Source organism: Balearica regulorum, chromosome 3 (assembly GCF_011004875.1).
Source record: "Balearica regulorum gibbericeps isolate bBalReg1 chromosome 3, bBalReg1.pri, whole genome shotgun sequence".
NCBI classification, from domain to species: Eukaryota; Metazoa; Chordata; class Aves; order Gruiformes; family Gruidae; genus Balearica; species Balearica regulorum.
In genome coordinates, this window is record NC_046186.1 from 75,338,763 (window position 1) to 75,355,080 (window position 16,318).

General features: G+C 42.9%; 1 protein-coding gene across 19 annotated transcripts in view; it reads right to left on the reverse strand.

Annotated features, from left to right (window-relative positions):
- Nucleotides 1–15,856, reverse strand: part of AGPAT4 (1-acylglycerol-3-phosphate O-acyltransferase 4) — an 81,987-nt gene extending 66,131 nt beyond the window's left edge. For 2 of the 19 annotated variants that reach the window (XM_075748523.1, XM_075748513.1), the window contains exons 1-3: nucleotides 15,708–15,854; nucleotides 8,907–9,024; nucleotides 336–566 (exon numbers count right to left, since the gene is read on the reverse strand). In XM_075748523.1, the coding sequence (XP_075604638.1) occupies nucleotides 336–513 (178 nt within the window). In that variant the 5' untranslated portion in view covers nucleotides 514–566; nucleotides 8,907–9,024; nucleotides 15,708–15,854. The other 17 variants (XM_075748525.1, XM_075748533.1, XM_075748521.1 and 14 more) reach the window with 16 other exon arrangements.
- Nucleotides 15,857–16,318: the final 462 nt, after the last annotated feature.

A 16,318-nucleotide genomic window follows, 5' to 3' on the forward strand; every position in this document is an offset into this window, starting at 1 on the left:
ACACTGTAAGCCTGCAGATAATGCATCTCAGCAAGTTCAGCTATTATTGGGTCAATATTTCTCATTAGGCTTAATGGAACATGATGGATAGCCAAACGAGAGGTAATCTTACTTCAGCATCCTGAGTCAAGCAAATATCCCAATATAAAAGAGCAAAACATTTCAGCAGAACAGGAGATTTCAACAAACATATACCTCTTCACACAAATGCAAGTGCTGTAGGAAGCAGTAATGACCTTTATATAGGTTACTTTGAAATCTGTTTCAGAACTTTGCTACCAATTCCCCTCAAGACAAAACATGAAAATACTTTAAAATACAAAATGAAATCTTACGGCTTGAAATGCAGTAAGCCAGCCTGCAGTTGATCCTCCTGAACAGTTGCTTGTTGATTGGCCAAAGTATAAGTGTAAAGAGTTGAATGAAGTTAATGATCAGTCCTGACACTATAAATATGTAGCAGATCAGAAGGTGGCAAATGAATTGAGACTTCAGAAAGCCAACGATGTCCATGATTTGCTGAGAAAGCAAGATGGTACCTTCGGTCCCAAAATTCAGAAGACAACCTGCAAAACCAAACAGTATCAATGGTTACAGAGTGCATTTATTTCTATAAACAGATTGTTAATACAGACTTCCCATTTTACATTTACGTACACTAAATACACTAAAATTAAAGTTAATTCTATTGTAGAAAAAGGCCTGATGACAATATTTGCAAAAGTAAGCATAGAAAGAGAATAGCATATTTCTGAATCAATTTGCATTTGGCTTTGGAAACAAATTTTCACATTTCGGTCCCAATTCTGCAAAACCTATGAGCATATGACTCCATTCCATGGACCACAGTACTCCTCTGTCAGGTCTTTATTGATAAAATATGAGCAAAATAATCCACTTATATTTTTATTTGAATTGTCTGTACTTCATAAGACATATACTGCAGCCTCAGCTATCTTCAAGAGTGGGTCCAAAGTAAATGCAAACTTTAGCGCTTTATGTTAGAAGCTGTGCCTTCCTCTACAGGCTATGCCAGCCATGCACCCCAACCATGATGTAGCACCAGCCCCATAATTCCAGCTTTATTGGCTTGTTCCCTTGTCACATTCAAGTATCAGTTGATTTTGGCAAGAGTATAAAAGCTTGGCTATGCACAATACACACAATTTGTTCAATTATTCCTTGACACTGTAATTCTGTCAGTTATACTCCATAAGCGCAGAAAAGAAACATCAATAACAGTACTAAGCCATGACCCAGCAGTGTTTCCAGGAAAAAAAATCAACTCTTCGGTTACTTAAGAAATGCTTGTATAATTTTGGAAAGGACCAGACCAACCTTAGCAGCTGAATTTGCAGGAAGCATCCTCTGCCAAGTATTCTGGCCTACGAAATACCGTACTGACCTCCCTTCCCCACCATCGCTACCACCAATGGTAGTCTCATTTGTTAGGAGAAAAAATATGAAGAAATGATCTTGCAGTAAACAACACCCCAGTATTTTGAATACAGTTAAGCAGGAGGTGCTGCCATCCTGTTCCATTCCACATTGTTTCTCTCTTGAGACATAAGAGAGTTTGCCCAGGGAGGATGCCCTGAGACAATATTTCTGAACGCGCCAGTCATAGGCAATAACAAAACGGCAGCTGTCAGCATCCCAGGGAATTAACTAATGAAAAAAATCTTTATGCCTACCCTTTTAGTTTATATGAGACCCCATTATGTGAGGCACTGAGTCTACATCAGTGTCCTGAAACATTTGTTTTACTGCCCTTGCTGACTATGCTTACCACAGCAAAGAGCACACAGAAGAATTGCTGCAAAACGATAGGAAGTTATTTAGCCGGGTTTTCAACCGCAAGGAAGATGAAGAAAAATTTAAGAAGGAGAATCTGTATTGTTGTATAATTTATATAAAAAGAGTTTATTGCAGCCCCAAGCCTATTATTAGCAGACAAAATGTGTTCTGTGTGTATCACAGACTTTGCTCCCTTTCTCTAATCAGTACCAAAGCAGACAGCATCTGTAGCTCAGAATGGCAGAACAGGCCTCTGTTCATTGTATTAACTACTGTCATGATATTTGCAAAAAGCTTTTCCAGCTTTAACCAACCATTCTATTAAAGATACGTTTCTGAGGGTGGCAGACAATTTATTAGGTTGGACTTTGACCAAAGGCTTTATTTTCGTTGAAGGCTAAGTAGATTGAGAAATGTTGTCTAGTAGGAACCATGGCAGTGATTCATGCCCCAGCCCCTTCATCACACACTCTGAAGATAAAGCCAAATGCTTAAAAAAAAAAAAGCAAACTTAAGTTTTTAATAAGTTTACAGTGAAAGAGATAAGATTTCACTTCCCTAAATCAGACTACTGTACTGCACCAAGTAGTAGGATTAGATCACTTCTTTACAACAGTCAGAATGGAAGCAACAAGTTACAAGTGGTTGGTTTACTTTTGACTGTACAGTGCCCGAAACCCTGATGACTGGGTTTATCTTATCGTCCTTGGCTAAAATTGATCAAAAGTTTTTTGTGCTAGCTGGCCTGTTTAACTCTGCCCACAGAATCACTGTAATCTAATGTAATTCCCAGAGATCAGTAAGGGACTGGATTGAAAAAAAAAAAAAACCCACACAAAAACCCCTCCTATAAAATAAGATTAAAGCACTGTCTATTTACAGCGGAGACCTGAAAAAAATCACTATTTGATATAATAAATAGAAATCTACTGTAGTAAGCAGTTGATCGACAGACTTTGTGACAAGGAACAATTCAGCAGAACATTAGTCCACCAATTCAGGTTTTTTCATTGTAAGAGTAGTCAAAGTGCATTAAAATGTTATGTTTATGTGAATCATTTACTTCATACTGGGTCTTTAAAACAAAACTTCACAGAATTAAAATAAACAAAGGTGAGATGACCCTGATAAAACATAATTACTGTCTTACAATTTTATGAAGCCACAATGGAACGCATGAAAGTAACTTATTCCTCACTTTCATGCCTTAGCCATCAAATTTCAGTTCTGTAAAGCTTCTAAAACATGTTTTAAAGGCAAACTAAATCTACTTAGGCAACACCACTGAAATGCATCTAACCTAACTTGCTTGTAAAAGGAACAAGAAATTAAAGCCACTGCTTAAATTTTGCTTTTCTGAAAAGTAAGTAGACTAGAGAGATTAATTTTCTCTTCTGATTAAATGCAAGCTGTTTTCCCTACAAAATTTGCAACCCAAACATTGTATACAGAGTGCTAGCTAAGTGTTCTGTTTCACAGGAAAAAGGTCATTCTTAGAAGATTTTTTTTAATATGATGCTTTTTGGACTGTTTTCATTATCCAACCTCCAAGAAAGGAAGTGTATTCTTGGTACATGCATCAAAAAAGTAGAAATTTATTTTCAAGAATCAATTCTGAGCTTATGAAAGACATCTAGAAGCCTGCTTTTTAAGAGTTCATAGGAACTTCTTCCAATCACTCTTTGTCTTACTAAAGTTCCTCATGGGTAACATCAACATAACACCAGCTTAAGTGATAAAAGAATCACGTCTTTAATTCTTAATCCATGATGCTGGTTCAATGAATTACACTGATTTCCTTATAGATAATGACTGAAAATTAGAGCAATCTTTTGAAAACAAAAAGGCCAATCAATGCATTTGCTCAGAAGCTATTAAGATCGGAGAGCTGCCAAGAAGCTCTCTTCTATCAAACACCCCTTAAAATGAGTTAGGAGAAAACGGCCTGCCAGAGCATCAAAAAAAAAAAGATAGGGACATTCTTTAATAACAGTCTTCCTCTGGATATAAAACAAAAGACTCAAACCTCAAATGTCTGTCTAGGTTGACTTGCTTGACTAGGAAGCAAGTCAACAAGCATTTATTAATGTAACTAAGAGATCACAGGATCAGGTTTAAAAGCAAACTCCACGAATATTCATTCCGCCCCAGGTTTCATTCTTCAGCAAGATACATTGTGTTTTCTACTTCGCCTACTCTCAGCACTTCCTTCTGCTTAGGATAACTGACCAGGAGGACAAAGAAGAAAAGGCAATGTTACACTAGTGATATGCAAGGTGAACACCTCTCTTCCAGCAGAGGCTGCTGCCAATTAACAGTGCTACTTTATACTTCAAAGTCTGTAAGAGTTTCGAGACTACAACTAGTGATCTTGTAAAGAACACAACTACTGTTTGCACTTTTACAGAAAGCACAAGAACGAAGCGAAGAACTGTCACCCACTTTGTCTGAAGTGTATGTAGTAAATAAGAGTCCTTGAGAGTGTGGAAAGCAATGTGGTACCTATCTGACAGCATCTAGACTAAGCTAATATTGTCCATACTTAAAAATAGAGGCAAGACAGCACTATACCTGGTTATTTTCAAAACAGTGTATTTCAAGCCTATGCAAAGGCTTTCACTTATGTCCACTCTTTGATGAAGTCCTTAAATGCTTTGCTGCAAGGTAAGAACAACTAAGCAGATGACGATGATGATGCCCATTCTTGCATTTTCTCATCTAAACCAGATCCTTGGATAGATGAGTTACAGAGACCAAGACTATGAAAATGCTCAGGTCACATTACAGCAGTGTCAGTAACGCCTCTAAGTGAATTTCAGTTGCCATCAGAATAGCACAGATATCAGCACTGTACTTCATTTCAGAGTCCATTTTAACAATGCTTCTGTACATGAAATATATATGCAAGGCAAGTCACAGGAAGCCATTGTGCTCTTCTTCTGTTAGTGAGTGTCAAAAGTTAGCAAATGTAAGGCTGGATCCATGCATATGTTCGTCTTCAAGGAAAATATATCTGTACATGCAACACACCAAAAAAACCCAAAACCCAAGTCTGAAGGAAGAATTATCCATTTATTTGCCTCATGCTTAATTAGGGTTTGAATTACTTCCCACCTCCCCAAAGGCAACTACTAGAGTATTACCTCTTGTGTTGGGTTTACATGACAAGGTTTTGGTAGTGGGGGGAGATGCAGGAATGGCTTCTGTGAGAAGACACCTGGAGCTGCCACCCACATCAGAGGCAGTTCCTGCCAGCTCCAGAAGGGACTTGCCACAGGCCAAAGCTGAACCCATCAGTGATGCTGGTGGTACTTCTGTGATAAGACATTTCAGAAAGGGTAGAAAATGCTGCATAGCAGCTGTAAGTGAGGAGTTAGAAAAACATAAGAGAAACATCTCTGCAGACACCAAGGTCAGTGAAGGAGGGGGAGGAGATGCGCCAGGCACCGGAGCAGATATTCTCGTGCAGCCTGTGGTGAAGCAGGTTGTCCTGCTGCAGCCCATGTAGGACCGTGGTGGAGCAGATATCCACCTGCAGCCCATGGAAGACCCCATGATGCAGCAGTTGCTCTGAAGAAAGCTGCAACCCACAAAGAGGAGCCCACTCAGGAGCTCGTTTTCTGACAGGAATTGCAACCCGTGGGGGACTCAGGCTGGAGCAGTCTGTTCCTGAAGGACTGTACGCTGTGGGAGGGACCCCAGGAGGAGTAGGGGAACAGAGCAAGGAAGAAGGAATGGCAGAGAGGAACAGTTACAGACTGACTGCAACCCTTTCCCCTATCCCCCTATGCTGCTTGGGGTGCAGCAGGGGTCAAGGAGGGTTACAAGAGTCAGGAGTGAGTTCAGCCTGGGAAGAGGGGTTGTGGGGGGAAGGTGGTTTTAGTTTTGTCTCTGTTTCTCACTGTCCTACTCTGTTATCAATTGGCAATAAATTAAATTAATCTTCCTCAAGTGGAGTCTGTTTTGCCCACGATGGTAACTGGTGAGTGATCTCCCTGTCCTCATCTCAACCCATGAGCTTCTTCATCTTATTTTCTTCCCCTATCCTGCTGAGGAAGGGGAGCAAGGCAGCAGTTTGATGTGCACCTGGCAGCCAGCCAAGGTCAACTCACCACACCTCCTCAGAGTAAGTCCCAAATCAGGGAAGAATCTGAGCATATCTTAAGCGCTTCCCCCAAAGTTAAGAGAACGTAATGTTTTTAGGCTTTCCCCAAGTCGTGCATTCCTGAACTGCATATTTTCTAACACATACTGCTACAAAGGGGAGATCAGTCAGTTTGGCCATTTCAAAAACTGCAGAATTAATACCACTTACCAGCAAGTTTTAGGATTTCCAATTTATAGACTTGCTATAAAACTGAATTTTTATTTTCTATTGAGCACAGAGATAATTAGCATCACAGAGGATAAACTGAAGAAATGAAAGCAACGCAGGATTTTTTGATATGGTTACCATATAATAATGCTTTCCTCTTCCCCTTTTTTATTTTCTTCCTGCTGTGATCTAATGTAGAGCAAGACAGCTATGCAAACTCTGCGTGCCTGCCAGGACACAAGTTCTCTATCCACGTATGCAAATTCTCTGCTGGTAAAATGCACAGCATAGCTGCTGTTAGCTCTTGACAGCCTCAGTACTTGACCCTTTACCACATAGAAAAGAAAGTGTTTATGTAGCGAGGCAAGGGGGACAACAGCAGCTTCGGAGAGGCACGCATTGTCTGGGAAGGAGAGGGAAAGACGGGGAGCCACTGACCAAGTTCTTGTGAGAAGTTCAGTCTTGCTCCTTCTTCCAAGAGCATGAAATATTCAGAGAGGAGGGAGCTGAACAAGGAAATGGTAGGAGCTGGGCTTAAATACAAGACAATACAGAACTCCTGGACATGCAGTGTTTAGGGACTGCAGGGCTTGATGCTGAGGGAGGCATTTATTTCAAGGGTAAACCCCCTTGAAATTAAGCACTTCCATTCCAAGCTCCTGCACAGATTCTCAAAAAATATGTTGGGGTGAAATAGAGCAGTGGTCTCAAGTGCAGAACATCAAGTTCACAAAAAAATAGCAGTGGAAGGCAAGTTGCTACTTTCCAGCATGCCAAGGGTTGCTCTTCAACTGCTTCCCTCCCAAGTTTCTGTATTTTAATGCATTCACAGATATATGTATTTCTCCAAAGCACTATATCTGCAATTTACTTGGGAAGAAGAAAGAGCTACATTAAGATATTTAAGACCTGGAGGAGTCTATCAGAGTTCAGCCCTAGAGTTCAGTTCTGGGTACTACAAAGTCCTTCTACTTCATCTTTTGCTTTATCTGAGTTCATTAATCTAACAAGTTACTTGTGTTGCCAACAAGGGCAACACAACAAACACAAGTCAAATTTAGGGACTAAGCAAGGGAGCAGGACTAAATAGCAAACAAAAATTTACAAGAAAGTATACCGAGAATCTAAACAGGATGTGGGCTATGCTGTCACACAAATATAAGCGTCCTGGATAGTTCCTCAAAAAATAACCAGGGTGAACAACAACAAACAGTCTAGGACAAGTAACTATATATCATGTGCTCATAGTCAATTTAGTATTTGCTCTCACAGGCAACATCAAGTGCTCAAAGGTAACCAGGCCCATACGTTATTGTCATCTGGTAACTACCTCTATAAAAAACAAACCCCCCAAAATGTGTTTCTACCAAGTCACTTCAGTGGGTGATCTGGCTTGCTGCAAAGTACAGGTGGCTTATCAAATAAACAGGATCTAAATGTCTGCAACGAACTAGATTTTCTCAAAAAAAAATATATATATATGGATATAAGCACATATGCTTTTGTGTTCATGATACATGAGTTAGTGAACAGAACAGTCAAGGTATTGTTCAAGGCAACCGTACATTTGAGGTACAGAGATCAGAGTGCATCCAGTTAAGCCATTGATCCTTCATGCACGGCCCGTGGAAAATCTCAATTGTGAGATCCACAACATTGCTCATGTGCATGGGAAATTAACCCATTAAAAACCACAGAGGCAGCAGGGACATGACAGCAGGATGTTGCCACATACATCATGGTATTTACCCAGCATCAAGGGCACACAGCACTATGGTTGATCACCTCTGCAGAGAGCATATCAGGAACAGATTCAACACAGTACACAATAGCTACTGAGTTCTTCAATGGCTACTACAAAAACATTTATTTTAGAAGAGCCTGAAGAAACGGGGAAATGGAGAGAGGCAGAGAGGCAGATAAAGGATCGTTCAGGAGCTGGTATAAAACCAGGGTTGCTTTTTTTTTTTTTTTAATTGTGTTGGGAGCCCAAACATTCTCCTGATAAGCTTTGGAAAGGAAGTCTCTCCTATGAAGACTCATGGTTTATGCTTGTCAAACACCATCACTCATCTTGTTTTAAAGAACTGTAAGTTATATTCACAGCAATGCAAAGGGTCAGCACAAGGTGCAGGAAGCACCTACACAGACAAAATACTTCCCCTGCATCCACATCAGCTTTAGGCATAAGGCAACAAGGAAACACAGAGCAGATGTTTAAAGTATTTAATCCTCCTATTCTTACCCACAATGAGATAGTTCCAAAATTACATTACAGAAGTATCACCTCCTAACTCCAGTTCTGCAACAGACAGCTTTCCACACCACTCACAGATGTAAACAGCTGTATCCAGGTAGGGAAGTTTCACATCCACTCAGCAGACTTAAGAGCACAAGCAAGTCCATTCCTATATGCAAGATCAAATCCTTTATGGATATGATTAGAAAACAGTGTGAATTTTTGTCAATTCTTTCCTGGATTTATCCATGCCCTTTCATATGAAAAGCTCCAGCCACTTAGAAGACACCACTGAAGTAAGGCTGGCAAGATCTGTCTTGCTGCCCCAGTGTTACACACCAGGAAATCAGAACAACACTGCTAGAGAGCTTGCAACAGTTACATTGCAAAACCATGACAGAGCCAACTCAAGAACCAGGACCTGCTGATTGCCCAGACTCCAGCTTTTAACATAAAACGGTAGTTTTCATCCTCTTTTACTTGCCCATGCTCAAGTTTTCCTTACAACAACTTCTGACAGGCCCCATAGAGAGCAGAGAGGGAACAGACACATACCATAAGGATCTTCAGTGGCAGCAGATGATGTAACAGGTATAAATGCAGGAGATGGTTCAAACCAGGATGTATGTGCTGATTATCTAATGAATTCTACTTTCCCTTCCTTACTCCATTCCTTAAAAAATGAAAAACAAGTGTTCAGCAGCTTGGACAGCTCTGTACTATAAAGCAGAATTTACAACTTTAGTATCAAGCCAACAGTATTGTGGGCACACACACAAAAACATACACCTCATTATTCCTACCCAAGAAGGAATTAAAGGCATTGCTGGATGCTTCAAGGACAACAATCAGAAGACAAAAATCATCAGCATTGGAAAAAGGATAATTTTCTTTCCTTGGTGCACTCCCATAAAGTGATCTCTTTATATTTTCTGGAATTGTGATTTACATTTTCGTTATTTTGGTCAGTCTCCAACTCTTTTCCTAGAAGTCTATTTCCTAACTTGTGTGGCTCTTGTTTTGTTTATTCAAGAAAGTCAGAAAATGCAACTAATGAACAATATAGGATTTGTGGCAGCAAAAATCTTAAAAAAAGATCTGGAAAGTGGCAGAGATAGGGCATAAGTCACTGAGCTGGGAAAAACACCATGGTAGCAGTACCACTGGTTTACAAGTGGGACTTCCACTACCAGACTGTCAACTGATATATTTTCTACTGTCCCCCCAAAAAACAGTATAAATACTTTTAAAATAGTGTCTCTTTCCAAGCAGTTGTATGGCCTGATGGAAAAAAACCCCACATTCTCCCACTTGGTGGATCTGAGCCGCGCTGGCAACACTGCCACAGACACAGGTGGTACACGCGACAGACCGCACCCTCCATGCTTCCTAATCACAGGGTTATGAGGGAACAGCACTGACCTCATCTGTGAGGGGATCCAAAAGCTTCCAGTACAAATCATAAGGTGTTGTTAACAGTGCTGAAAATGAAAAATGCCATCCACCTGATTACAACTCCAAGTGAGCTGTTAGGTTTTTTGATCTTCTGTGACAGTAGACTGCCTCCTTCAGCTAACCATTTGCATATTTTTAATTAATAGGAAATAACATTCATTAGTATGCTCTTTGAATACTAAGGAAATGTTAAGCAGAAAAAGATGTGCAAGATTTTTTTTTTTAACCTCCAAGTATTCACTTAATTTGGCTGTATTCTATCACATGATACTGAAGACTATGAAGTAGCCGAATTTCTCCTCTATGAAAATCACATCCCAAAATTGGAAATGACAATGCATACACAAGATGTAGCCACACCAAGACAAGGTTACACAGGATATTAATATTTATTCAGAAGCATTAGAAAATACTTAATTTCTGTAGAAAATAGTTTAAATGAAGAATGGATGTGGCAGGGAAGCTTCCAGATTTATTATTCAAAGAAAACCAACTCCTGCCTTAAAGAGGTAACACCCAATACTTAGAAAAACACATCTTACATCAGAGATGTGGTTGGTATGGTTCCAAAAAAATAAGATGCCTGCTTCAGTGAAAGGTTCAGCTGCATCCCCACGCAAAACAATCAGACATCCAGATGTCAGGTAAAAATCCAAATAAACACGGTGACTGTTTTACCCACATTTCAGCAGTCACATTCCACGTCAGTTTTCACTCACCTCTGCCTCTAAGACATGAGTGTTCAGAACTGTTTTGCCACACCATGAACTCAGAATACTTTCAGCCTCCTCATTCTCCTCGATCATCAGTCCCTTAACAGCCTGATTTAATTTGAGAACGTCAAGAGAATAAAAGCCTTTATCACAGGCATTGGATTTATCAAGTCCAATAATAAAGGGAGGTTTTATTTTGGACCTGATTCAAATCCTGTTGAAGCAAAAAGAAATCTCTCAACCAGCTTCAATAGTCCTTGTTTTTTAGAAAACATCCCTCAAAAACAGACAAATGTGATAAAACTAATCAATGAACTTGTATTCTCGGCACCTAAGGTCAGGGATAGTCAAAACCACCTTAAACTTCCAACAAAATCATTCAGAGACAGTGCTTGATCCAACAGCATTTACCTTACTGGATGGCAAGTGTGCAGATATTACAATTCCTAAACATGCTGGTAAGAATCCAGTAACATTTTTATAAATTTTGCACTAAATTAAGGATCAACATATACCTGGAATTTCTACATCTCTGCACAACAGGTGCCTAAATCCTTTTAAAAACCTGGCTTTGAGCATTTGTCCTGCTAACTTCAAATAAATTTGAGAGTTTTACAAGGCTTAAATTCAGAATGAAGCTTTTCCCTGTCTCCATCTTGGGAAAAATGCAGTATTTATGCACACTCTTAGAGGTACAGGCATAGGTATGTGAAAAAACAGTGACACACTGAAGGCTCAATGGACTTGGGAATAGCACTTTCCTAGTTATCCTTCTGCTTAGCTATAACCTTACTGCACCTCTACCATTGTTGGGCAACAAGAACAGACAGTGTCTTTCAATTACTTTGATCCTCTAGATACTTGTTTTTATTTGTTGGTTGTGGGAAGATAGTGGTATCACTCCTGCCTACAATCTGCACATTTGGCAACACTGATGTTACTGCATTGTTTTATGGTAATTTTCACTAATACTAGATCAAGGTTGGGGACCAAAAAAAAAAGTTTATGCCAGTTTCTGCACTGTCTAAACATATCCTCAGCACAACAGAAAACCCTAAAGCCTTGTTAAGCCTTGACAAACCACCTGTGACTTGAAGAGGGAAAACCTCATAAATGATTCAAGTGCAGGTGTAGGCTGCTGCAGACAGAATGCTTCCAGACCTTCCAGAATTGCAAAGCAGCATCTGTAGTCATGGTATTTTCCAAAGTGCTGAAAAACATGGCAAGAAGAGGCAAACTATGATGTATGAAGACAGGGAGAATGTGGAGATGGGGAAAAGCTGCACAGTTGAACTTTCACACAGTAGTTGTCACTTAAAATGGATTAAAAATCATGTGCCATTTCTACACATAGGTTTCCCCCAAATACATTCTTTCCTTGTCTTTAAAAGCAAGTTTTAAGTCAGGTCGTCTCCTTTTTCTGATAGGTGAAAAACTTGCATTATCTGCCAACTGATTCTGCATATGCAAACATTTTCATTCACCTGGATCCTGCTAGAAAAATGTAATTGAAATTTAACTTTATTGATCAGATTAAAAGCAACTCCGGTGCATGTCAAATTTTTTCAGACTTTAAGAAACGGTCACACATATATGTGAAATCACTGTGCTTGTCTCTGCCTGCAGCTCCTAACCTGGCAAGTAAAATCTCTCTCAGTCACCAGTACTTCTGACTTCTTTCCAGCCTAGAACTGGTTAATTGCCTTTCCCTGCTTCTGTATTTCTGCTACAGCAGAAACCTCAAGCAAGGTCAGCTCTTCTGCAAGCAGCAGAAAACAACTTCAGTGTCAAACTCTTTGTGGCAGAATATAACCAGACAGATAGAAGGGCTGAAGGTGAAAATGGAGGCATATAAATAAAAAGGCTTTAAGTTCAAAATGAAGAGCAGACCACTACTAGGAGCATAACCCAGCATCTCCCAACTGTGGGCTCACTACAGTTATTAGACTGCTCTGCCCAATTCTTGATTTATGTACCTTTTCAAGAAATCCATTATAGCCATCATCTTTTTCTCACATTATCAAAGAGGGGGTCTTTACAGCACCTTCAACCTTGCCACAACACACAGTTACTCTCATTCATTTCCATTTCCTCTTTCCCTGACCTTACCTTGACCCTACCACATCTCTAGTCCAAGGCACTGGAAGAGGGCAGGGGAAAAAGCCACGAAAATGAAGTGAGTCAGCAGTTTCTGAGAAGCACAGGAACGTTAGTCAGAGGTGATGAGGGTACTCACCACAGAGTCAGATGGCAATGAGCTTAAGACCACCAAACAGCAGACTGGTGGGCAAACGTTCCAAAATACCTGGAACTGAATCACTGGGGGAAACCACCCTGCAGACAAAGCACCTGGGAACAGACACATACTCAGCTGCCACATACCAGTGCTGAAAAGGAACAAAGCATACAGGGTACTACTGCCCTCAGTCACATTTCTAGTTTCCTTACAAAAAAGCCCACTGCATTAGCCCACAGCTAAATCAAACATACCTGAGGAGACAGTTGCCTTGACTCATAGAACATTTTCTCTAATGAGGGAGGCCCACAGTTAGAAAAGCTTTCACTGGCTAAAGCACGTGCACAGTGCACTACAGTGTGTTGTTACCTTCTTGTTCATCTGCTCCCTATCAGGATGTACCAACAGCACTAGTAGTAATGCAACTAGTTAGGCAAGTGTTCTTCTATATCACACAGTGGACATTTGACTTTTAAAAATTTAAGACCAAGTTACTAATACAAGTTCTAAGGGCCACAAGTGAACTTTTGTGACACAAGAATATCATCTTGCTAACCTCAGCACAGCATCTTCCTGTGTTAAAGAGATTTCAAGGGGCATTTGCAGTCTTCACCTTCCAGCAATAAAGTCAGGGTATACAACAGAAAACAATAAACTACCTCTTTTCAGCAGGGCAGAGCACAGTCATAGGATCCTCATCCATCACCTGCAAGAGAACTCTTGTCCTGCAGAGCAGCTCTTCTCTGTTATGGTACAGTAAGCACATTAAACTGTGAACGATGTACAACTGTCATTCCAGGAAAGCATGCCTCACTCCAGAGAGAAGATGGACACTGCTTCAGTGCCTCTGGATTTTCACTGGACAGAGCAAGACTTACTGGAGAAAAAAAAAAAAAAACCTCCCCACCAAGCTGACACCTACTGAGTTTCAAGAAACACAGTTAATTACTGAGCTCTGGGCACAGCATTCTCTGTTCTGTGACTCTGGGCAAATGCTGACCTCTCTGTGCAGTTTCTCCACTCCTAAAATACAATGCTTAGACCTTCTTGTAAAGGTCTTACTAAAATCTGTTCTTTAAGCGCTTGCCAACAACACAACTAAACTTTGCTCAAGAGCAACCTTTATCCATCAGCAGCTTACAATACTTCCTCCGTTCTTTGCAGGTTTTCCCAATATGTTCTTCCACGTGAATCTTGGACATTTATCTTCCATAAAACACAGTTAAAGTTTCATTTTTAGATACAGCTTATTCAGGAATTGTTATGCAGAACATTAATAGGAAAGAGCAAAGCTATGCATAATATTTACACAAATTCCTAAATTGAATCAAGATTTATTTTAATCCATAGTATTTGGAAAAACACAGCATTAGATCAGATACAAACAGCTACAGAAAGCTGCTGGTCAGTAAATGACAACAAACATTTACAGCACATCAACTATTCTAGTGATCCATGCAGTTAGTATTTATACAGAGGTAGTCCTGACACACTATAAACAGACCTCTGTACGTTTACAGTAAATGTATCATTCACATAAGAAGTTAGAGAAGAAAAAAGGCTGCAAATTTCAGCTTAAGTTGTTCCGCAATAGTTTCTCTACTCCACCAGCTTTTAACTCTTTTGCAACTCACTCTGAGTGTGATTATCAGTACAAGCTGAGGCTACAATCGCCTGGTACAAGTTCCTGGGCTGGACACATCACTATTTTTAAAGAAATGCTCGGGGGATTTTTTTTTTTTTTAAAGAGGGAGAGTTTCTTGCATCCTTCCACCTCTTGTAAAGTATTTTAAGCTTGCACGTAGCAGCAAGGTTGCCCTCCTCCCAGACAAGCACCTGCATAAGGTACGTCATTCTTAGATGTCTGCACGTGGTCTTGAAAACTTACAACTCTTAGAAACGCGTAACAAAGACCAGAAGTGTCCGTGTGACATTGTTCAGACTCTTTTCTTGGTTGTCTGTTCAGCCATAGGAGCGAGTGCTCACTTGTTGAAATAAATGCCACGAAGGAGTCTTAGTTAAACAATACCCCCCCCTTGGAGTTTGCACCGCATGATATCAGCCGACACACCTTAAGTCAGTTTGTTGCCATTATTTAATTCGGCTTAAATATCTTTATGACGAGACACAGGGACATGAAAAGCAGAGCTCCTACAACACGTGAACACATCACCAGGGAGGCAGACTCCCCCTCTCCTCCGCCTAACCACCGCTTACGCTGCCTCAGCTCACGGACTTGTACGTACCACGGAAAAAAACCAGCCACCGCGACCTGTGACCGGGCACTCGCACGTCCCCTCCGAACCCCTCCGGCGATCAGGGCGCGCTTCGCCCGCTCGCTATGGAGAGGCGCCTTCGGGGAGGAGGCAGCAAACAGGCGATCGCACCCGCCAGTTTCCACGGCAACCGCCCTACCCGCCCCCTCCCCCGCCACCCCCGCCGCTGCGAGAGGGGAAGACCGAAAGTGGAAAGGGCCGCCGCGACCGCCCGCCCGGCAGCGCCCCGCGCCCGCCGGCGGAGGAGGACGGGGGGGGGGGGGGGCGGGCAGCGGGGCAAGGCCGCCGCAGCTCTGCCGTTTCCACGGAAACCCCGGCGCGAGCCGCGCTCGCCACACAAAGGGGGCCCGCGGGCGGCAGGAAAATTCTCGGCTGCCGCGGGAGAAACGGCGCGACGGGGCCGGGTGGCGGCGGGAGAGACCCGGCCCGGCGGCGAATAGATCAGGGAACTTCTGTCCGCAGCCCGCCTCCCGCCCCGCCTCGCTCGCACACCACGGCGGCGGCTGCCGGCCCCTCGCCTCGCCGCTACGGCACGCCGGGGGCGGTTGTTTTGGGGAGGGGGCTGGGGCAGGTCTGTTTTGGGGCTGTTTTTTTTCCGAATGGGGCACCACGCCGGCTGGAGAAGGGCAGCCCCGCACCTGAGGAGCTCGCTGGCCGCCAGGGGAAGAGCACGTACCTGGCGCCGCCGGGCCTTGGCATGCGTGCCGCGTTGAGGCGCCGGGAGCGCGCGGGCGGGCTGCAGCCGAGCCGCACCAACTGCCACTAGTTTGCACGCGCCGAGAGGCGGCCGGCTCGGGCGGGGCCGCCAGGCTCCACCCGCCGGGCGGCTCCGGGAGGAAAAGGGCGCCCCTCGCCTCCCCCGCCCGTCAGCGCCATGTCACTTCCTCCCGGGGCGGTGGGGAAGGGCGACCCCTCCCCGCAAAGCGCCGTCCTCAGCTGCCCCTCGGGGTGCCGCCCGGCGGAGGCTGAGCGGGAGGGCTTCGCCACGGCCCTCGGTGCCGCTCTGCTGCTGAGGAGCGAGGGGAGACGGCGCTCGGGGCGGAAGGGCGGCCGGCTCTGAGGGGGTAGTCGGAGGAAGCGGCGGCCCGGGGAAAGGGGCGCAGGGTAACTCCCGTCCCCTGAGAGCCGCCGGCGTCTAGGCTGACTTCTTGTCATCCCTTATAGAGGCAAACGTGGCGGAAAGATGGGGGGGGAGGGGGGAGAAGCTGGGCTGTGCCCATACGGAGGCCCTCCTGCATGGAGGGCAGGCTGCAAGCTGTTGCAGGGTGAAGGGCACCTGTGAGTATC